At 52.3% G+C, this 23,582-nt stretch overlaps 2 protein-coding genes across 2 annotated transcripts in view; one reads left to right on the forward strand and one right to left on the reverse strand.

The window, feature by feature from the left end:
- The window catches only part of CHST8 (carbohydrate sulfotransferase 8), an 85,685-nt gene extending 74,152 nt beyond the window's left edge, over positions 1 to 11,533 (reverse strand). Inside the window, exon 1 of the mRNA XM_050768514.1 lies at positions 11,318 to 11,533. Within this exon, the coding sequence (XP_050624471.1) occupies positions 11,318 to 11,447 (130 nt within the window). The 5' untranslated portion in view covers positions 11,448 to 11,533. The remainder of the gene's footprint in view (positions 1 to 11,317) is intronic.
- PEPD (peptidase D) overlaps positions 1 to 23,582 on the forward strand; it is an 873,572-nt gene that overhangs the window by 564,139 nt on the left and 285,851 nt on the right. The gene's annotated exons all lie outside the window — the stretch shown is intronic.

Below are 23,582 nucleotides of genomic sequence, written 5' to 3' on the forward strand. Positions count from 1 at the left end.
TCAACACAGCGCTGCCTGCAGGCGATCAAAACAAGAGCCCTGGCATCAGGCAGAACCGCGGGCATTGGACTTCTGGATCTGTCCATTTCTAGCTGTGAGATATTGGACATGACGCATAGTAGCACGTGCTCTGGAGGGGGACCCCTGGTTCCACTGGAATCTCACTCAAGCCCGCTTCACTACTTCCACTGCAGGTCAGTACCTCCTATGCACTAGAGAGGACAAACAAACAGCCCACAGTTCCCCTCCTCCAGGAAGTCCTCCTGACTCCTCCAGCACTCACCTCTCAAGAAAGGTTTACAACCTGCCTTAAGTGTCCCCCAGGCCCCACTGAGCCAGGGCCAGGCCTCCCCTCCACTGCCCCCAGATTGGAATCCTCTAGGGAAGGGCCTGGATAACTTCTTTCCTTGACCCCACAGATTGTGAGCTCCCGAGAGCAGAGCCCGAGCTTCCTCCTCCCGCATCTCCATCTCCCTGTGCACCCCTCCCCTGCCTCGGTACAGCTAAGCGGCTGGGCTTGCAGGGCCCTCACACAGATGGGCATGTACAGATCTCTCCCTGCGGCTGGCAAGCCCAGGGACCCAGGCGTGGAGGTCCCATCCCAGGACAATGTGAGGTTTGGGCAGAAAAGCATGAATTTCCATGCTGGCATCCAGCCCAATAGGGAGCATGGACAGCTTCCAGAACACTGGTTTCCTGGCCTGGAAATGTGGAGTAGATGTGAGTCCAGAGCTGCCAGCCCCTATCCCAGGGCAAGGCTCTCCCACAGCCCTCTCTGCCCTGCATGGCACCAGCGCCCAGGCCTGGGGTGTATGAGGGCGAAGGAGTGAGCGTGTTGACCTGTGAGTGGAGACACAGGTGCAGAGGGGCTAGGGCGTGGTGGGGGCTTCCTGCCTGTCTTGCCTGGTCCTTCATTCTGTGGGGCTGGATACCCCTTGGTGGAGAAGCTACCGGGAGACGCCATGCACCCTGGCAAGCATTTCAGACGCCGTAAGCCCCAAATGGAACCGTAAGCCCCAAATGGAACCGGTGATCTCCTGCCCCCTCCCCCCAACCTCTCCCCATCTGGTACATCTGCCCCAGTGAATGGCACCCCCAACCCCCCTCCTCTAGAGCCAGAAACCCGAGTCCCCCTGAATCAAGACCACGGCCCTCCCCACCTCCTTGTCCTCTCACTCAAAAGGCCTCCAATGCTGCATGTGACATCCTTGGTTGCCCGAATCTCTTTGCCGCATCTCCCTCTCTGCTCCCTGCCCACGGCCACACAACAGGCAGCCACCAGAATGAGCTTCCTTCCTTCCTTCCTTCCTTCCTTCCTTCCTTCCTTCCTTCCTTCCTTCCTTCCTTCCTTCCTTCCTCCCTCCCTCCCTCCCTCCCTCCCTCCTTCCTTTTTCTTTTCTTTCTCTCTTTCTCTCTCTCTCTTTCCTTCCTTCCTTCCTCCCTCCCTCCCTTCCTTTTTCTTTTCTTTCTCTCTCTCTTTCTCTCTCTCTCTTTCCTTCCTTCCTCCCCTCCCTCCCTCTCCTTCCTTCCTCCCTCCCTCCCTCCCTTCTTTTTCTTTCCTTCTTTCTTTCTTTCCTTCTTTCTTTCTCCCTTTCTTTCTTTCTTTCTTTCCTTCTTTCTTTCTCCCTTTCTTTCTTTCCTTCTTTCTTTCTCCCTTTCTCTCTCTCTCTCTCTCTCTCGCTCTCGCTCTTTCTCTCTTTCTTTCTTTCTTGATGGAGTCTCGCTTTGTCACCCAGGCTGGAGTGCCATGGCGTGATCTCAGCTCACTGGATAAAGGACTGTAGTTCTTTTTAAAAGAACTACGACCTCTGCCTTATGGGTTCAAGCGATTCTCCTGCCCCGGCCTCCCAAGTAGCTGGGATTACAGGCCCATGCCACCACGCCAGGCTAATTTTTGTATTTTTAGTAGAGACGGGGTTTTGCCATGTTGCCCAGGCTGGTTTTGAACTCCTGACCTCAGGCGATCCACTGACCTCAGCCTCCCAAAGTGTTGGAATTACAGGCGTGAGCCACCATGCCCGGCCTGGAATGAGCTTTCTGATGAACCACTCCCTACTCCGGGGTCCCCAGAGCTCCTTGTTGCCAGGGGCCAAGGCTGGCTCCTCTACCACACTGCAAGGGCCTGCTGGGCCCAGGGCCGGCCGTGTGTCTAGATTCACACGAATCCAGGAGTCTAGATTCACAGGTCATGCTGCAGCCCCTAAACCACTTAGAGTTCTCCACATGCCGCATTCTGTCAGGACTCCAAACCTTTATCCACACTGTTCTCTCTGCCCAGGCTCTGCTCCAGGCCCTGAACACAACAATACCAGGTGCCCCAAGTTCTGGGGAGACAGTGTGGTTCACTGAACAATAGGCAGCCACCCAGGCCACATGCCAGCTCTGAAGCCCAGAAGCTGCGTGGCCTTGGGTACGGCTCTTAGCCTCTCTTATCTCAGTAGTCTCATCTTTCAAAAGGTGTAATAATAATTCACTCATGGGGGTTTTAAAGTATTAAATGAGGCCAGGCACAGTGGCTCACACTGTAATCTCAGCACTTTGGGAGCCTGAGGTGGGTGGATCACTTGGGGCCAGGAGTCCGAGACCAGCCTGGGCAACATGACAAAACCCCATCTCTACCAAAAATACAAAAGTTAGATGGGCGTGGTGGTGCGTACCTGTGGTCCCAGCTACTCAGGAGGCTGAGGTGGGAGGATCACTGGAGTCCAGGAAATCAAGGCTGAGATCGCGCCACTGCACTCTAGCCTGGGTGACAGAGTGAGACTCTATCTCAAAAAATAAATAAATAAAAATAAAGCATTAAGTAAAGAGAAAAACAAATAATCCCATCAAAAAGTGGGCACAGGACATGAATAGACATTTCTCAAAAGACTCACAGGTTGGGTACGGTGGTTCCCATCTGTAATCCCAGCACTTTGGGAGGCTGAGGAATGTGGGTCACAAGGTCAGGAGTTTAAGACCAGCCTGGTCAACATAATTAAACCCCATCTCTACTGAAAATACAAAAAATTTAGCCAGGCATGGTGGCAGGCGCCTATAATCCCAGCCACTTGGGAGGCTGGGGCAAGAGAATTGCTTGAACCTGGGAGGCGGAGGTTATGGTGAGCCAAGATCGTGCCATTGGACTCTAGCCTTGGCAACAAGAGCAAAACTCCGTATCAAAAAAAAAAAAAGTTAAAAAACAATAATGTTGGCATGGATGTGGTGAAAAGGGAATGCTTTTACACTGCTGGTGGGAATGTAAATTAGTACAACCACTACGGGAAACTGTGTGGAGATTCCTTAAAGCAGCAGTCCCCAACCTTTTTGGCACCAGGAATCAGTTTCATGGAAGACAATTTTTCCACGGTCTGGGGAAGGGGGAGGGGGGATGGGGGTGGGGAGGTGGTGGTTTCGGGATGGTTCAAGCACGTTACATTTATTGTGCACTTTATTTCTATTATTATTACATTGTAATATATAATGTATATACGTGGATATGTTATTACATGTAATATATCCAGTGACAGATCATCAGGCATTAGATTTTCATAAGGAGCACACAACCTAGATCCCTTGCATGTGCAGCTCACAGGAAGGTTCAAGCTCTTCTGAGACTCTGATGTGGCCGCCAATCTGACAGTAGACAGAGCTCAGCTTCGATAGCTCATGCACCACTCACCTCTTACTGTGCGGCCTGGGTCCTAACCCAGGGGTTGGAGACGCCTGCCTTAAAAAACTAAAAGTAGAACTACCATTCAATCCCTGAATCCCACTCCTGGGTATCTACTCAGAGTCATCATATGAAAAAGACACACGCTTATGCATATTTACTGCTGCACAATTCACAATTGCAAAGCTATGGAACCAACCTAAGTGCCCATCAACGAATGAGCAGATAAAGAAAATGTAGTGGCCAGGTGCAGTGGCTCATGCCTGTAATCCCAGCACTGTGGGAGGCTGAGGCGGGTGGATTACCTGAGGTTAGGAATCTGAGACCAGCGTGGCCAACATGGTGAAACACTGTCTCTACTAAAAATACACAAATTAGCCAGGTGTGGTGGTGGGCACTGGTAATCCCAGCTACTAAGGAGGCTAAGGCAGGGGAATCGCTCCAACCCAGGAGGCAGAGGTTGCAGTAAGCTGAGATTACACCACTGCGCTGCAGCCTGGGAGACAAAAGCAAAACTCTGTCTCAAAAAAAAAAAAAAGAAAGAAAAAAGAAAATGTGGTATATATACACCGTGGAATACTACTCAACCATAAAAAGGAACAAAATAATGTCTTTTGCAGCAACTTGGATAGAGGGGGAGGCCATTATTCTAAGTGAAGTAACTCAGGAATGGAAAACCAAATACCACATGTTTTCACTTGTAGGTGGGAGCTAAGCTGTGGGGATGTAAAGTCATGAAAGTGACACAATAGACTATGGGACTTGGGGGAGAAGGCTGGGGAGCAGGTGAGGAATAAAAGACTACATATTGGGTACGGTGTACACTGCTTGGGTGACAGATGGGTGCACTAAAATCTCCTAATTTACCACTAAAGAACTTATCCATATAACCAAAAACCACCTATACCCCCAAAACTATTGAAATTTTAAAAGTAGTAAATGAGTATTAAATATATGTAAAGTGCTTGTGATTGTGCCTGGCTCAACTCGAGGACCTGAGAGCATTAGCTAGTATTAGTATTGTTGCTGCTTCTGTGTCTGCCCCAGTGAATGCTGGCACATTGTCTCAAACTAGACAATGTAAGAATTATATGTAGCCAGTTGTGGTGGCTCACACCTGTAATCTCAGCACTTTGGGAGGCTGAGGTGGGAGATCACTTGAGCCCAAGAGTTTGAGACCAGTCTGGGCAACATAGTGAGATCCTGTCTATATAAAAAATAAAATAGGCTGGGCGTGATGCTTCACGCCTGTAATCCTAGCACTTCGGGAGGCCGAGGCGGGCAGATCACGAGGTCAGGAGATCGAGACCATCCTGGCTAACACAGGTGAAACCCTGTCTCTACCAAAAACGTAAAAAAATTAGCCGGGCGTAGTGGTGGGCACCTGTAGTCCCAGCTACTCAGGAGGCTGAGGCAGGAGATGGCGTGAACCCAGGAGGCAGAGCTTGTAGTGAGCCAAGATCACACCACTGCACTCCAGCCTGGGTGACAGGGCAAGACTGTCTCATAAATAAATAGATAAATAAATAAAATAGCTGGGTGTAGTGACATCTGCCTGGCATCTCAGCTACACAGGAGGCTCAGGTGGGAGGATCACTTGAGCCCAGGAGGTCAAAGCTGCAGTGAGCTAAGCTGCAGTGATCTATCATGGCAAGACTACACACCAGCTCGGGCAACAAAGCAAGACCCTGCCTCTTGAAGGAAAAGAAAAGGGAAGGGAAGGGAAGGGGAGGGGAGGGGAGGGGAGCGGTGGAGAGGAGAGGGGAGGGAAGGGAAGGGAAGGGAAAATTTTATGCATTAGATCATATAAAGCCGGGCATGGTGGCTCACGCCTGTAATCCCAACACTTTGGGAGGCCAAGGCGGGTAGATCACCTAAAGCTCAGGAGTTCAAGACCAGCCTGGCCAACATGGTGAAACCCTGTCTCTACTAAAAAGACAAAAATTAGCTAGGTGTGGTGGTGGACAGCTGTAATCCCAGCTACTTGGGAGGTTGAGACATGAGAATTGCTTGAACCTGGGAGGCAGAGCTTGCAGTGAGCTGAGATCACGCCACTGCACTCCAGCCTGGGCTACAGAGAGAGACTCTGTCTCAAAAAAGTAAAGTTCTTAGTACAAGGCCTGGCCCATGGTAAATGTTCAGTCAATATTCATTATTATCTTCAGCGTTAAATTTCCCTGTGCCCTGCAGGAATGCCCTGAGACAGGTCACAGACCTAGGAGTCATCAGGGGGCTGTCCAGTCCCAGTGTCTGTGCTAGGGGTCCCTGAGGGGGATCTTGCTGTCCACCACAGCTGCCTCCCCACTGGGCACCCCAGAACCACCATCCACAACTCCTTGACTCCAGGAAAAGGCAAAGGGCTCTGAAGCATGGGGTGACCCCACTTAAAGAAAACTCACTCTTTTTTTTTTTTTTTTTTGAGACAGAGTCTTGCTCTGTCGCCCAGGCTGGAGTGCAGTGGCCGGATCTCAGCTCACTGCAAGCTCCGCCTCCCGGATTCACGCCATTCTCCTGCCTCAGCCTCCCAAGTAGCTGGGACTACAGGTGCCCGCCACCTCGCCCGGCTAGTTTTTTGTATTTTTTAGTAGAGACGGGGTTTCATTGTGTTAGCCAGGATGGTCTCGATCTCCTGACCTGGTGATCCACCCGTCTCAAAACTCACACTTAAAAGAAGGAACTATCTACAGTGTGCCAGCAACAGAATCTGTATGGTAACATTATATATGTGTATATATATATGAATAAACTGCAACAGAATCTGTATGGTAACATTATATATATGAATAAACTACAACAGAATCTGTACGGTAACATTATATATATGAATAAACTACAACAGAATCTGTATGGTAACATTGTAGTTTTATATACATATCTATGAATAAACCAATCAATCCACACCACTCACTTTGGCTTCATGGGTCACTGACAATGACTCACCTTGCCCCATTAAAACAAAATCCATTCCACTTTAAAGAATTAAGGAGGAATGATAAAATCAGAACATTGCCACTGTGTAACCCCTAATGAATGGCCGGATCTAGGTACGATCCCTGGCAGCTGATAACAGAAGACAGCCAGGCAGACAGGAGCCTCCTGATGGAATAATACAGAACCACCCATGAATTCCCGCCCCCCAAAACTCCCCTAGAACAAAACAAAAACGAATCCAAACCTGTATCTGATCAAGCTTCAAGATTCACCTAACTTATTGGGACAACAAAGAACAGAGAACAATGTGAATCCATATCAGACAGGCCCAATCAGCCAAATCCCAACTTACAAAAAGTTCTATAGGAACCGTGACCTGGTTTCCTCAAATAAATAGAGGGAGGAAAATACAGATGGAGAAGGAAACTTACAGATTACAGACTTAAAAGACTTATCCGCCAACTGCCACGTGAGGGCCTTTTCTGGATATTGGATGGAACAAATTGGAAATAAAGGTAATTACATTTGTGAGATAGCTAGACATTTGCACACTGTCTGACTATTTGATGCGATTAAGGAATCGTTAAATTTGATGTTATTAAGGAATGAGTTTAGTGGTAAGGTCAACAAAACAGTTCTTATCTTTTAAACTGAAAAATATATTGAAACATTTATGGCTGAGGCTGGGAGTGGTGGCTCACGCCTGTAATCTCAGCACTTTGGGAGGCCGAGGTGGGCAGATGACCTGAGGTCAGGGGTTCGAGACCAGCCTGACCAACATGGAGAAACCCCATCTCTACTAAAAATACAAAATTAGCCAGGCATGGTGGCACATGCCTGAAATCCCAGCTACTCGAGAGGCTGAGGCAGGAGAATCGCTTGAACAGGAGGCGGAGTTTGTGGTGAGCTGAGATTGCACCATTGCACTCCAGCCTGGGAAGCAAGAAAAAAACTCTTCGAAAGAAAGGAAGGAAGGAAGGAAGGAAGGGGGGGGGGGGGGGGGGGGGGGGGGAGGGAGGGAGGGAGAGAAGGAGGGAAAGAAAGAGAGAAAGGAGGGAGGGAGGGAGGCAGGGAGGGAAGGAAGGAAGGAAGGAAGGAAGGAAGGAAGGAAAGGAAGGAAGGAAGGAAGGAAGGAAAGAAGGAGAAATATTTACAGCTGAATTGATAGGCTATCTGGTATAGACTTCAAAAATCACATGGAGGAAGGGAAGTGGATGGTGCTGTGGATGGGGCCAGCCTGGTGTGGGTGGAGGGTGCTGGGTGCCGGGTACGTGATGTTCATGGCACTATCCTACTCCACTACTGCGTGTGTTTCAAACTCTGTATGATAAAACATTCACAAAGAAAGCAGCTCTTAAAATTCAGTTTGCTCAACCAAATGTGGAGTCAGCCTTCTGCAGCCCCCAGAGCCAGTACACGGGGAGTTCTTTGTTGTTTGAGACAAAGTCTGGCCCTGTCGCCCAGGCTGGAGCACAGTGGCACAATCTCAGCTCACTGCAGCCTCGACCTCCTGGGCTCCAAGGATCCTCCCACCTCAGCTTCCCAAGTAGCTGAGACTACAGGGGTGTACCGCTATACCCAGCTAACTTTGTTTATTTTTTTCTAGAGACAGGTTCTTGCTATGCTGCCCAGGCTGGTCTAGAACTCCTAGGCTCAAGTGATTCTCCCCTCCGAAGGCCTCCCAAAGTGCTGAGATTACAGGCATGCGCCAGCACACCTGGCCATTGGTGTTTGTTATTCTTGATTCTGGCCTGGTCTCCAAGTCTTTCTCTTGGAGAAGAGGTGAGTCTTGTCTACTGGGTCAAAAAGTGAATTTCCTGAAAGCAGAAGCTCTGGCCTCAGGGCCTGGCAATCCTGGAGACTGGAAAAGAACTCTAACTGGAGAGGCGAATTCTCTGATACACAAAACTTCATCTTCGAACGTGGGTAACTTACTGGGTAGCTCTTCCTGTTTCCAAAGATTTGATTTGGACTAGAGCAACAAAAATGTTTAAAATGTGGTTTGATTTACAAAAGTTTGGCAACCCCCTACCATTCCATCTACTGCCTGAGCCAGGTGAGCTTGGCTGGCTGATCCATGTAAAGTTCAGGTGCTGTTAACACCTGGTGGCTGCGTGGGAGAGACACGAATGAGGCCAGGCCCCAAGCGACCTCAAGCAACTCAGAACTCCCGCCACTCCTTGTCCCCTTTCTACACTTGTAGTGCCACAAACTGCAGCTCCCAGAGAACTCCGTCCCCAGAACAGTTCATGCCACGGTGTGGAATTTCCTCCGTAGATCTGCTCATCTCTACTCCCAACCCGCCGCCCCAACACCTGCCTGTTTGCCTGATCGGAATGGCAGGGTAGCTCCCAGAATCTGTTCCTCCCACCAACAGAAATGCACAGGGAGAAGTCTTGTCAGGGGCCCTTGGGGCCACCTAGCCATGCAACTGGACACATACATTTTGTAAGCACTGGTTTCCAACAGATAAATGTAATCAAGGTTTATATGCTCAGAGAAGCCAACAGGATGGGATTGTTTCACTTGAAAGATCAGAAGAAAATTGTAACTAATGTTGTGGAAAATTACTTTGATATTGCTTTCTTGGTACCGAATCACAATTAGGCTGCCGTGAGAAGTACAGGGAAGGAATAAATGAATAGTAACAAATCAACACAAACAGCCTGTGTCAGAGGCACTTTGCTCAGGGAAAGTAACGTAAGCATTACTTAAAGTTTTATGACTGTGTTTGGTGTGATTTACCCAGACCGTCAAGTCTGCCCATCACCTGGCACGTGGTGAGGCTGGTCTGACTGCATGGACCATCAGAAGACCCACGTGTGCTCCTTGCCAGGTCTGCCAGCTGCAGAGGGATGATGGCCTTGGCTCTGTGCCATCTGACACCCCCTGCCAGCCTGAGGCTCCGATCTTCCCAGAAATCCCAGCCGTCCCGTGGGTGCCCAGCCCACCTGTAATCCACACATGTGTGTACTCGGGCAGCTGGGTAGGGCAACAGGGACCCGCACAGCAAGCGCTGCGGCTGCGGCAGGGCAGGGCACTAGCTGAAGCCACCAAACCACAGTCAGATCCACGAGTGTCCCACCGATGGGTCCAGGCCCCAGTCCCAGGTGGGCATCACAGGCACACTCACGCCTCTTCTCCCAGGCTCCTTCAGTAGAATGTGAGCACTGGCTGTCTGGACCCTCTGCCTACATGCACCCCCAACCACGCACACACCAAGGACACACCCAGGCAGTGTTTGCTTGCCCTTCTTCCTGAGTTTGCTTCTAGGCAGGTAACACGTGACCATAGGTACCAGCTCGCCGTCTTCCCTGATGGCGCTGTCCCGAGGGTCCCTGTTCTGCCAACGCAGTGTCATGAGCTGTTCTGGGGCTCATGTGAGGCTGCAAAGCTCCCACAGGAGAGCTGGCTCTGCTGTGCACCTACTGCTCCAGAAGCCTGGGAGTGGCCAGACCCACTTCTGACAGCCACCACCTGTGGGGGTCTGGCCTAGGCATGAGTCAGCACCCATGACTCGCCCACCATCTCCTGGAGGCCACTGCCTTGGCTGCCTCCCTCTGACTCTCAACTCATCCACCTGCCCATGGGAAGCCTCTGGCAGCTGCCAGACCCAGGGCCCCGGCACTGGCCTCCCTGTGCTCTTTTCACCTTCCTTCCTGGTGTCCACGGGCCCTCAATCTGCACTAAGGGCCACACATCATGGGTGCTCATCCACAATGGGGGTGGGGGTGGAGGGGTTGCAGAGTAAGACCCCTTCCTGTGTTCTGGGCTTCCGGCAGGGGTTTGTGCAGGAACCCCTCTGCCCACGCCTCCGGCCCCCTTCTCTTTCATCCTGTCTCTGGCTCATAGCACAGAGCAACCAAGAGAGAGTGAGTGGGTTTCCCTGGGGAGGAGTGGTGTCTCTGGGGGTGCACCAGCCTGTCCATGCCCTACGGCATGTGGACGGTGAGTGTGTGGCTTCTGCTGAGACACCTCCCCTCCTCTCCCTCCAAAGCAGAGAGCTCCCAGGTCTTGGCACCCTGCCAGCTGACCTTCTGTCCTGCCATATCTCTGGGATGGGGACCGTGTCCCAGCAGCAGAGACCTTGCCTGAACTCCCCTCTCCACACTCTGTCTGCCCTGAGACGCCAGAATCACCCTTCCTGCTCTGGCCTCCCTGCCATCCCACCTGTCCCCAGCAGCCCTCTGTGACTCCAGCGGGCCACCAGGCAGGGGTGGAATGGAAGTGGCAGTGGGGGACCTTCGGAGGGGGTCTTGGCCTCACAAAACCAGGAGGTACCCTGACCCCCTCTGTCCAGACCAGAGGGGCTAGATTCTCCAGGGCCGGGCAGGGAGACCGAGTCTCACCTGTGGGGCAAGGGTTCAGGGAGAAGTTGTCCACTTTCTGATATCCCCGACAATGTGGAAGAGACCTGAGAGGTGGCGCAATCCTGTTTAAATCTGAGTTGCATCAAAGGCAACAACTGGCTCCATAGACAGCAGCCTTGCCATGACCCCCAAGAGAGGCCACCCTGCTGCTAGGCACTGGCTGGAGGTCTTGCATCAGACACAGCACTCCCACATTGAGACTGATGCCTTCCCGGGGAAGCCAGGACTCTGCCTGCTCCCCGGGGGTCTTGGCACAGACTTGCTCCTTTCCCCAGAGACCAGCACACCAGGGCAGCCGCGGAGGCCTGAGCTTCAGGCTGGAAAGCTGGGGGTGGTGATGGCAGGACACAGCACAAGGACTCACCTGGCGCCTGCTGAGGGGCGAGCTCCGTGGGGTCCTGCAGGCTGATGAAGAGGAGGAGGCCTGCAGCTCCGAACAGCAGGATGGATGAGAACATACAGGCCAGCCGCATCGTTCCAGGTCGCGGGGTCATCCGGGACTCGCTCAGGGGTCACCTCTCGGGTGTGGGAGGCACGTTCTTCCCTCATCGTCCACACCAGGCGTCCATCAGGCCGAGGTCTATGGGGCAGAGTGGGGACAGTCATCACCGAGGTGCAAGGCACCCGGGCAGGTGGAGGCCCCGCTCACTGCAGCAACCCAAGTGTAATTCCCGGATGCCTCTGCCCTCTACAAGTTACCCAGGGGTGCCCTTTCCACCCTTTCATGCCCGGGAGGCTGAGGGCAGCCTGTTCCCACCTGTGGCTGGAATGCTAGCTTTCCGCCAGGGTCTCCTGTATCTGCACCTCCAGAAAAATCATGGAATGAGACACCGTCTGGCCCTGCCTGGGGGAGCCGAAGTAGGAACCCCCAGGCCCCCAGTCAGTAGCCAGCAGCCATCCCCTGCACTGTCCAGACCTCCAAATAAGCATGTGTGCCCCCAGGGTGGGGGCCTAGGTACCGGCGGGAACCTGGGTCCTTGTCCCTGGCACCCGGCCCGGTGGGCAGAGAAGATCTTGAATGTGCCTCCACCCTGCTCCTCTCTGTAGGGCACTGGGGACAAGGTCTCCACAGAGCAGGCAGCTCTGAGAAGGGGCCTGCTAGGCTCAAAGGATATTCAGGCACAGACGGACTCCCCCACACCAGCCAGGGCTGTCCTCACTGATGGACTGACAGATGGGTTGGCGGATGGCAGTCCCTCTGGACAGTCACACCGGAGGGAGCTGAGGCTCTGGCCAGACCACAGGAGTCCCTGAGCTCGAGGCCCTTGGCCTGGAGCGGAGGTGGGGCAGTTACACCTGTGTCCAACAGACTCCAAGCTCAGAGGTGCAGAGGCTGGGTGCGAACACCCCCTCGTGTTCCTGGGGGTGGGCACTAACTGCTCCGGCCACTGCAGACCCAGAGTATATCCATGTGACCTACCCCTTACCCCGCTTCCTCCTAAAGGGCAGGGAGAGAAATTCCCCATCCCCCACATAGCAGCCAGTCCCGCCAACAGGGCCAGGCTGTGAATCAAGATGGGGGCACCCCAAGGCCATTTGCCCAGAGGAAGAATATAAGTTCCCGCAGTGGAGGGTAGAGAGAGCATGGGCAGAGTACAGGGGGAGGAAGGCACAGGCGGCAGGCACCCCAGGGAGCCCCCCTCCTTTGAAGGTCGGTCACTCTGTCCCCTTACTTTCCAGCGGGCCCTGCTGGCCAGGCCCGGGGGACCACCCTTTTTCCACCCAAGGAGCCCTGGGGGGAACTTCCCCACGCTGGCACAGGTCAGTGCCTGAGGGAGGTGAGGCCAGGTCGGCAGCTCCCAGTAGCCTCTGAGGCCACAGCTAGGTAGCTGATCAAGCCCCAGGCCAAATGTGCTGCTCGGCCCAAGGACATTTCCCTGCCCAGGGACAATACTTCAGCCAGGCGACTCCTCCCCAACATGGACCCAAGTGCTGGGGGAAGAAGCCCCCACGTCCAGCCCATGGAGCATGAGGGACGAGAAGAGGCGCTCTCCCTGCTCCCCGCCCACGACTCCCCATGACCAGATTGTTCTTCTGAAAAGCTCAAGGGCTGGGGAGGGTAAATTGCAGGTTTGGGTTTCTCCCCTCTGCAGTCTCTGTAATTATTTTTTCACTCAGTTAACTTTAATTAACCTGCCCCAGGCCTCTCCGCACCGGGAAGGCACCTGATGCTGGGCTCTCTGGACTGTGCCGAGCAGGTGGTTCCTGCGGCCTTCCAGCTTTTTACAGAAGCACTGAGCTGGGCCTGTTTTGTCTCTGGAGCTGGCTCTGGGGTATCAGGCCGGCCCCGACCTCACTGTAATGGCCTCTGCCCCAAAGACAAACTGCTACTTCCTGTCACCCACCAAGGCCACCCCTGCCCTGCCTGCAGAGGGTAGAAATGGACAGTCACGTGTCCCCAAGGGCTCAGACTCAAAGCCCCTTGTGTGGGGTTGGGGCCTTTCCCTCCATGGCTGCCCTGGATGAGGCCATCCTGAGGACCTGGGGTTCACTGCCTTGCAAAGACACAGATGCAGCAGTGCAAGCCCCACAGCAGGCTGCGACACTGTACCATTCCCCAAGCCCTTCCCTCTGTGAGGACAGCGCTGCACTGCAGAGTCCGAGGCCCACAGGGCCCAACCCCAAAGCCTCAGGAGAGAGTGAGCGGCTGACGAGGGAGGCAGAGCTGTTCTCTCCAGCCTCACTCGGGGGAGCCCCAGGCAGTCATAGAAAGGAAAAGACGTCACACACCAACACAGCGGAGCCATGGCTCTCAGATGGGGACCAGGAAGAGCATGCAGGGTCTCTCGGGAGCAGCCGCTGTTGCAGGGTCATGGGGACAGCGTTCACATGTGCACCGCACCCACGGACCTAAGCAGATGTGGGTTCGCTAACACGCATATGCACACATGCCCGGGTGCATGCCGGCCAGCGCCTGCACACACACCATCGATGGTCCCCAGCAAGGCCCCAGCTGGAAAGCAACCGTCACGAGCCCCTGAGTAAGCTGACCACACTTCGGGCGCACTTCCAGCAGCCTCCTGAGTCAGACACCAGGAAGCCAGTTTGACCTAGGGTAGCCTCCAACATCAAGACATTTTGGGAGGAGGGAGGGAGGAAGGAGAACAAGTTCATGGCTAGCGCCCAGCACTACCTGGTAAAACAGCTAATAAGGGGTCAATATCAGGCGCTACCTGATGAACAAAGGGGACTCAGGAGCATGTGTGATCATCATCTCATTTGTTCAGTAGCTGGTGCTGCAGAATGGTTACAAGAGAGCTGGCCGGTGCTCTCTTCTCCCCCAGTCTGTCTCCATTCAAGCCAGTACAGACATCCACTGTCAAGGATTAAATGGGTCCTGCAGCCAAGACCTGTCCTCACTTGTTTCTGAACCTGCCCAAACCAAACCCATCCCATGATGCCTGGTTCCAGCCACCCATGTGCCTGGGAGCCAGAGCAAGGACCACATCCGTGCCCCCAAATCCAGGAAAGGGAAGAGGACACAGACCCAGGACCACACCTCCATGGTGGTAGAGCTTCATCTGTTCGAGTTCCCCCTTTCAAAGACCCTGCCTTTGCTGGCCCCCCAGAGAGAACACGAACATCTTCTTTACACCAGGGAAGCTGGCATTGGAGCCGCCTGTGGCTTCAGGGTCCAACCCCTAAGCCCCAGACCCCAGCTTTTCCCTCTGGGACCCTCGGCTCTGTGTTTGTTCTCACTGGGGACCATCTGACCAGCTAACTCCCTGCTCCGTGCAAACAGGAATCAAAAGGTCAGCGTGCCTCCCCTCCTGGGTAACTGGCCAGCAGTACAGCTGGGCCTTCAGTGCCCCACAAGGAAGCCAACTGGACTCTATAGAACCCTCCTTTCCCCTAAGGTGTGGGAAGGAAGGGTGGTCACTGACAGACCCCTGGGCATTCCAGGGGGTGTGGAATCCTCTATTGTTCCTCGAGGACCCCAGGCTTCAAAGTCGCAAGTTGTTTTCAAGGCAACAAGAGCTGCTGGTCTAACAGCTGTCTGTCTGCCTCTCCTGGGAGTCCAGCTGCTGCCTGGGGAGTGGACACCACCATCTGTCACAGACTGGGGCCTGGAAGGCTGGGGGGTTGGGGCAAAAACCCAGTCACAGGCCTCAGCCTCCACCTGGGACTGTCCCATCCTCACCACAGACTACATCACTCTCAGCTCTGATGACAAGGGCAAAACCTGCCTTCACCTCCCTATACCCATCCCAAGACCATCAGACAATAAGAAAATCCAGCCTGCCAGGGGCACAGAAGAGGGAGGGCTCAGGCAAGAAAAATAAACAGCCCCAGAGAGTTTCCAGCAGCTCCTGCCCAGCCTCACAATTCCCAGTCCTCCTGGTGGCTTTTCTCCCTGAGGCCTGAATGGCGTCAACAATTTTTACTTCAAGAAAAAAAAAAAAAGATCCAATTAATCTCATAAACACCTCCTGGGACACAGGGCAGGGCAAAGGATTCCTCCCATTTCCTTATTTATTTGATTTAAAAATGTGTCTCTTTGAAGAAATTCACTTCAGGGCACAAGCAAGGACTTGGGAATTCAGCCAAAACACACGCACCTCCAGTGGCGACCGGCAGCAGGCGGACAGACGCATGGACGGCTCCAAGGACACGCTTGGCTGCGGCTGCTTCTGGGCCTGGACGCTCCCCCTAGCCGCCCAGAGGATCTCCTGTGGCCGTGGGGACCTGTCCCCGTGCCTGGCTCCAGACAGCATGGGTGCACCCACGTGGGCAGTGGACCCTGGGCTCCGGAAAGTTCTCTGTCCGGTGGGTCTCCTTGCACCACACGGGCAGGAGAGAACAATGACGTCCCTCCCGGCTGAGGGCTCCCGGAGAAGCTGCTTGTTGGGAGAGAGGCTGCTATGGCAACTTGAGGAGAATGGAGCCAGGCACTGCCGTCACCTTGAATCCGGCACCGTGCCTTCTGCCGCGGTGGCAGCAGCGGGGACTCTGCACCGGTCGCTGGTCCCTGAGCCCCGGCTTCCCTTCTCAGCCTCCTGGCCTCAGGAACTCATCTGCTCCTCGCCGATCGATCGGTCGGAGCCCACAGCCCGGTCCCCCGAGAGCACCACCTCCTTCTGTTTTGTCAGACTAGTTCTTCCCTGTGCGCGGCTCTCGCTTACTTCTGAGATGGGGCTCTTCTTGATTTGAGCTCATTAAAAATCCTGCAGCTAATTAAAACTGCTTTAATGGCAGCGGCGGCGGCAGCAGCAAACTCTGGGACGAGTCCCTCCAGTTTTTATGCGTAGGCATAAAGTTGCGATGCTCTGCAAGGATGACGGATGGGCGCGAGTGCTCAGACTCCAAGGCGGGGCTGCAGACTCTCAGGCTGGCTCCTGCCGTGCTGCTGGGGAGCGCTGGCCTGGGTCCTGAAATCCCCAGAGCCTGGCCTTGGCACACCCAGGCCCCCGCCGGGCTGCACGCTACTCCCGGGGAATGCAATTTACCTGCTGTCCGCTCCCCTGCTACAAGGCAGGCTTCTCTCCACTCCCCCCAGCCCCATGCTTTGCAGCGGGGAGAAAGGGCTTTCTGGGGTGGAGGTTACCCGGTGAATCAGGCTCATGAGGTCCTAAAGCTTGCCGCCACAGCCCTACTAGGAGCACCACAGCCCAGCCTCCCACCATCGCCGACACATGGCCAGGTGGAGTCTGAGGGGCGCCTGCAAACACACAGCCACAGCGAGGGGAGCCTGAGAGTGTGGCCAAAGACTGACAGGCCACGTTAACTGACTGCACCGTGGACACTATCTCTGCCCAGGGCTTCTTACATATTGAGTACATTTTACGCCACTGGGGCAGGGCAAGGGACAGTCATTCTGCATGTAGAGAAACTGAGTCCCCTCATCCTGCGGAGTCCGGAATGCTGACACAATGCCCAGAATTCCCTGAATGTGTGAACTTTGGTCCCCTGAGAGCACCATCACGGTGACAGCCCTTCTCCCACTATGGGAAGAGCATTTGCCGCCTGCCTCTGACTCGGCACCTCGGGATCGGGAACCGCATGGAGGCCTCTCCCGGTCTTTGTATTCCCAGCACCTAGCACAGTCCCCGGCACAGGGAAGGTGATCAATAGCCTCTGCTGCATGTTGAATGAGCACGAGTTAATAGATGGAAGTGTTTGGGGCCATCTGGAGAGAGGCACTCCATGAACCTGGAATTTTAAAAAGGTCATTTATGTTTCAGGGAGCTGAGGGTTTGTTTTCATCAGAGCTGCGTTGGAATCAGGTCCAAAGAGTAGCCCATCCTATGACAGGAGGCAAGGAAGAGGCAAGGAAGAAAAGGTCCCCAGGGAGCCTGATGGAGCCTTAAAACTTGAAATACCCAAGGCACGCTCGCCACCAGGACCTCACTTTTGCCTCCTCAGGTCGGTAAGACAGATTTCAGATCACAGAGCTTGAAGACGAATATATTTTTAGAGACAAATGTTGATTCTCTCTCTACATATATATGTATATTAACAGGTGCAATGTTTACACAAAAGACACACGCCACTGAGATGCCACAAATTGACTGATTGTCCCCTGACATGGTTTGGATATGTGTCCCCTCCAAATCTCATGGTGAAACGTGATTCCCCAGTGTTGGAGGTGGGGCCTGGTGGGAGGAGACTGAATCATGGGGCGGATCCCTCATGAATGGCATGGTGCCATCCCCTTGGTGACAAGTTGGTTCTCACTCAGTTCATGTGAAATCTGACCATTTAAAAGAGTCTAGGACCTCCCCCTTCATCTCTCTCTTGCCGTTTCTCTTGCCATGTGACCTGCCTCCTCCCACTTTGCCTTCTCCCATGATTGTGGGTTTCCTGAAGCCCTCCCCAGAAGCTGAGCAGATGCCAACACCATGCTTCTTGTACAGCCTGCAGAACCGCGAGCGAATTAAACTTCTTTTCCTTATAAATTACTCAACCTCGGGTATTTCTTTATAGCAATACAAAAGTGGACTAATGCATCCCCAAACCTTTAAAATATACTGTGATGCTAGGAAACCCCCCAAAAAACTACAGCTTGCATGTGTCGATCAAAAAGTCAATGATAGCAACACACGCTATGACATGGGAGACCCCTGAAGACGTCATGTTAAGTGAAACAAGCCAGACACAAAAGGACAAATACTGTATAATTCCACTTGTGTGGAGTGCCAGGAGTAGTCCAATTCATAGAGACAGAAAGTACAATGCAGGTTACCAGGGACTGGAAGGAGGAACAGGGTGTTGTTTAATGGGTACAGAGTCTCTGTTTAGGATGATGAAAAGATTCTGGAGATGGATGGTGGTGATGGCTGCCCAACAATGTGAATGTATTTAATGCCACTGAACTGTACACTTAAATATGACTATGAAGTGGGTGGATCACTAGAGGTCAGGAGCTTGAGACTAGTCTGGCCAACATGATGAAACCCCATTTCTACTAAAATTACAAAAATTAGCTGGGTGTGGTAGTGCATACCTGTTATCCCAGCTACTTGGGAGGCTGAGGCAGGAGAATTGCTTGAACCTGGGAGGCAGAGGTTGCAGTGAGCCGAGATTGCGCCACTGCACTCCAGTCAGGGCAACAGAGTGAGACTCTGTCTCACAAAAAACAAAAAAACAAAAAAAAAAAAAAAAAAAAAAAAAAAAAAAAAAAAAACACCAGGCACGGTGGCTCAGCCTGTAATCCCAGCACTTTGGGAGGCCAAGGCGGGTAGATCACCTGAGGTCAGGAGTTCGAGACCAGCCTGGCAAACATGATGAAACCCATCTCTACTAAAACTACAAACATTAGCCAGGCATGGTGGCAGCCATCTGTAATCCCAGCTACTTGGGAGGCTGAGGCAGAAGAATGGGAGGCAGAGGTTGCAGTGAGGCGAGGTCGTGACATTGCACTCCAGCCTGGGTAACAAGAGCGAAACTCCGTCTCAAAAACAAACAAACAAAACAAAACAAAAACCCAAAACCCTCAGTGGAAGCAGCTTGAACAAGGCATGTGGATGTTACAGGGTGGCCATCAGGCTCAGAGCGGGGCGCTCCAGGTTCTCTGGCCTGACTTCCCCTCCACTCAAGTCTGATCTTCAGGACTTGAGTTTCCCTATCTCAGAATCAGTCCTCATCCAAAATATCTGCTGTAGATGAGTTCCCAAGTTCCCTGCAGCTCTGGTGTGAGACAAATATCTTGAAACAGGGAGGCACCTTGTGAATTTCATTTACATAGGGTTACTTTCAAGCATGCCAGGTGGGTTTTAGTCAAGGGCACCCCTCACCCACACCTGCCACCTGTCCCTCACCAGGGATCTGGGTCCGTCCCATGGCATGGCCTCAGGGAGGCTGCCAGGGCTGTGCCCAGAGTTCTACACTCTGGGAAGGCCTGTTTCAGGGATAACTGGGCTCCTATGGCCCACATGAGCCCAGCCAAGCTGTTTCCCTTCTTGACAACCCTGTCCTTGTTTGAGAGATCAAAGGCCACACTGCAAGTGTCAAACTGAAAACTGTTCTCAGGCTCTTTCTGATGTGCAAAGCTGTGCTCCCGTGAGGTCTCCCTGGCTGAGGTGAGTTCCACCTGGGCTACTCCTTACCTAGGGGACCGTTCCTCTGCGTGAACTCCACTGAGCCCAGCTGGGAGAGTGCCTCATTTAGTGATCGCTATCGTTTCAAGGCAGAAATCTAACAGGGTCCTTTTTCCTTCAAAAATCTTTAATTTTTAAAGATCTGAAGAAAGCAACACAAGGATCCTTGTAGGGAAGGAAATGTTCTCTATCTCAACCGTATCAATGTCAATATCCTGGTTTTAATACTGTTCTACGGTTTTGCAAGATGTTACAGTCGGGGGAAGGGTGTAAAGGATACATGGGATTTCTCTGCATTATTTCTTACAACTGTGTAGGAATATATAATTATTTCAAAATTAAAAATTTAATTAAAGAAATCAAAAACTTAAAAATAAAAGTGACTGGCCTTTCAGCTCATGCAGAATGGAAGCAAATTCTAATGTTGTGCACGTAAATAATAGATAGTCATCTCCATGGATCAGCTCCAGCCCCTGTTGTATAAGAAACATTTTAAAGTTAAGGGACTATGCCTTTAATAGGAAAATTTGATGTGTTAGCAACTACTGGTTGATCTTTGTGCACTTTTCAATTGCAAATTGCACTTTAAAAATGCAAACAATTATTAATATTGATTTGGACTAAAACAATATTGAATTTCAATATATTTCCAGCTCTTTTATGAATTACCCTGTGGATACGTGGTGATTATGATAAAAGAGTATTTGCATGCTCAATTTCTTTTCAGTGAGGAACCTTGAAAAGGGCTGACGTGATCCATGGATAATGAACTTCACAGGGACAAGAATGGCTCGGAAACCATCAGCCAGGATCTCAGATTTAGCGGCAGCACAGATTCTCAGGGCCACTTGCCTCGCTGGGCTTTTTCCAAACCAGTTATTACAGAGCACAGGTTAGGAACACCTGCTCAAGGCCCAGAATGGGATTTTGAGTCACTGTTTTTAGGGGAAGAAAAGAAAAAGGAACAGATATTTATCATGATTTGTTAATGTTCCAGGCACGATGCTGGATACTACATAAACATCCCATTTAGCTTTCACACAATAACCTTTTTAAGTAAAAATCATTATCCTTATTTGCCACAGGTCTGGTTCCCTGTAAGGAGATACTGAGATGGAATTTGGGGTGTAAGATGTTTATTAAGGATCAATACCTGCGAAGGAAAAAGGGAGGAAGCTGGAGTGGGAAGAAGTGGAATAGGGATGTAGGCCTTGATGGTGGGCTCTGGAGTGGATTCAGCCTGTCGGAGTGTCCTGCAGAAGGAAGATAGGGCTGGACCTTTACACCTCCCCCTTACTCAGTAGCTGGATGTCGGTTGCCCAGAGAAGGGTGTGATATCAGATGAGGCAGTTTGCTGCAGATGAAGCAGCCCCTCGTGGAGCTGAGGACTGGAGGCTGGCTGCTGACCACACAATCCCCAGGTGGTCAGCAAATCCTTCTTGGAAGGAAGACCTGGGCAGCAGATCTCCAAGGCCACCACTTTGTTTTGCAGATGATGAAATGAAGACCCAGAGTGACTAAATATGGCCAAGGTTACACACAGGAAATAAGCGCCACCCCAGATTGGACTCAAATCCTCTCTCTCTCCACCCCAGCCATGCTTTTCCAAAACAAAAGCTTAGATCAGACTGTCCTGACCTTCAGTTACTGAGACACGAAGGTCTGAGTGTCTCCAGAGGAACACGCAGAAAGTTTGGCTGTGTAAGCAAATACACTCACCTCGCCTCCTCTGCTAACGTCCCTGCAACAGACACGCATGCGTGTGCACACTCTCACGGATACACACTTATTTCTTGGCAATTATCTCATTGCTAATGGAAGAAGGTGGGAACATGAATTATTTGGGTTAAAACTTCCCTCGACAGTACAGCCTGGAGAGCATCTCTCCCCAGCTAAGCTGCCGGATCCTGCCAAGAGCACCTGGGGATGTAGGATGCGGCGTGGCCAGCCTCCTTTTACTTCTAGAAAGCACTGAGCTATTCACATTTTCCAGTGGCTCTGACATCCGCAGCCACAGCAGGGAAAATTACAGGGAGGAAAAAAATTGCATATTTACTTCTCAAAATCAAAAGTTGGGGTATAATATGGACAGAGAGGAGTCTGTGAGTAAACCCGGAATGCCCCGGCCCCTGGCAGGGTGCAGAGACACAAGGCAGTCCGTAGACTTCCGAGGAGGACAGAATGGCAAGAAGGCTTGGCTGCCTTCCAGGGAATCTCTCTCCCTGTGGCTGGCACAAGGAGGCCCCAGAGGACTTGTCTTTACGTTTCCAGCTGCCAACAGTGCCTGGCACAGAGCAGGTGCTTGGGCAATGTGTGGTGAACGAAGAGAAGCTAGTAAGAGGATGACGAAGGTGAAAGGAAGCTCCTGCACTGGAGTCAGCTGGGTCCTCTGGGCTGGGGTCACACAGAGTCTGGTGGTTGTGCTCTGTGGGTCCACTCAGCACACATGCATGGCCATACCTTTTGGAAGCAAGCTGGCTTCCAAAGGGTAACCTCCAAGATCTTTTTTTATTTTTATTTTTTTAGAGACAGGGTCTCACTCTATCACCCAGGATGGAGTGCAGAGATGCAATCATGGTTCACTGCAGCCTCGAACTTCTGGGCTCAAGCAATCCTCCCGCTTCAGCCTCTTGAGTAGCTTGGACTACTCAATTTAACAGTGCCTGGTTAAATGTTTAATTTGTTGTAGAAGTGGGGTCTCACTATGTTGCCCAGGCTGGTCTCAAACTCCTGGCCTCCAGTAATCCTCCTACCTTGGCCTTCCAAAGCACCGGGTTTACAGGTGAGCCCCCACAGTCTTGACCTCTACCAGTCCAGCATGATTTTCCCTGGAGCTCATCTCAAAACAGGCTGGTCTCTTCCAATGTGAAGGCTCAAGACTAAGAATATGGCAGAACAAAAGTCTCTTGGCCCTATCCTGGATGCTCTGTGGAAAAACAGGTCTCCTTCAGGTCCCTAGGAAGGGACCAGTGCTTCAAATGACCTGGAAGCACTAATGAGTGACTGTGCATGGGACAGGAACCTGCCTTCTCCATTAGTCTCTGCCTAAGGTCTCCTTCCAGCTAATATCCTGTGTTCCAAGTCTCCTCCATCCTAGTGACCCCTTGGTGCCCTTCTTTTTCCCCACAGGGTGTTGCAAAGCCAGAAATGTGGGTCCAGCCTAACATTTCCTCCCTCTCTCCTGACACTCAAGTGCAGATCTGGCCTTCTGAACATGTGTCCTGTCTTTCTTTCCCAGTCCCTCAGTGCGGCTCTGATTCAGGACCTGTGGCCTGGACAGCTCCCCATCTCAACACCTGCCTTGCAACACATCTGTGGTCACTCCCGAGCCCCCCAGGTGCCCAGTGACCCAAGTTAAAATATCTCAGCATGGTCCACCAGATCTGTGAATATCCTGCCTCTGCCAACCTCCCGTGCCCAGTCTCATCTCTCACCATTCCTTGATGGTCCCCGGGCCAAGTGAGGCACCCTCCTGTGTGTTCCCAGAGACTAATGGCTTTTCTCCAACAGAGGGGACTGTGAGAGGGTAGCACAGGGAGACAGCACTCAGCATTCAATGCTGTCACTGGGAGATTTTGGTCATCCTCATGTTATATATCTGAGCTTCTGTTTTCCTAGCCACTAAGTAGGTCCCTGGTGGACTGGTACCATGGAACTGAGAAGATGCCTGCAGGGGTGGGATGCTGCCCTGGGGTGGAGGAAGAGGCTTGGGTCAGGTGGAATAGGCTGCTGGATCCCAGTCCTCTCTGCAGGGTGCCTGCTCCTCCACGGCAGGTCTCACCATCTTTCCACATGGCTCTGCTGAATTATTCCCTTATCTTGAACAACATCCAAGGGAGTCTGGTTTCTCTGGTTTCTCTCCCTAAGCCTGCAGCCTCTTTTCTACCATCCTGGGTTTCGCATGCCCTCATCACTCAGCCTCAAGGACACAGGCAGAAGAGCTGTAAACCATTATGATCCCTGTACATGGGGCTCCGTGGCATCTGTCCCAGGTGGGGGCAGGTGGGGCAGGGATGTGGGCAGCACTCGGCTAACTGGGACCATCTCAAAGCAAAAGAGCATCCACACAGACCCCACACTCATGCCCCGGTG

Source organism: Macaca thibetana, chromosome 19, assembly GCF_024542745.1.
Source record: "Macaca thibetana thibetana isolate TM-01 chromosome 19, ASM2454274v1, whole genome shotgun sequence".
Taxonomy (NCBI): domain Eukaryota; kingdom Metazoa; phylum Chordata; class Mammalia; order Primates; family Cercopithecidae; genus Macaca; species Macaca thibetana.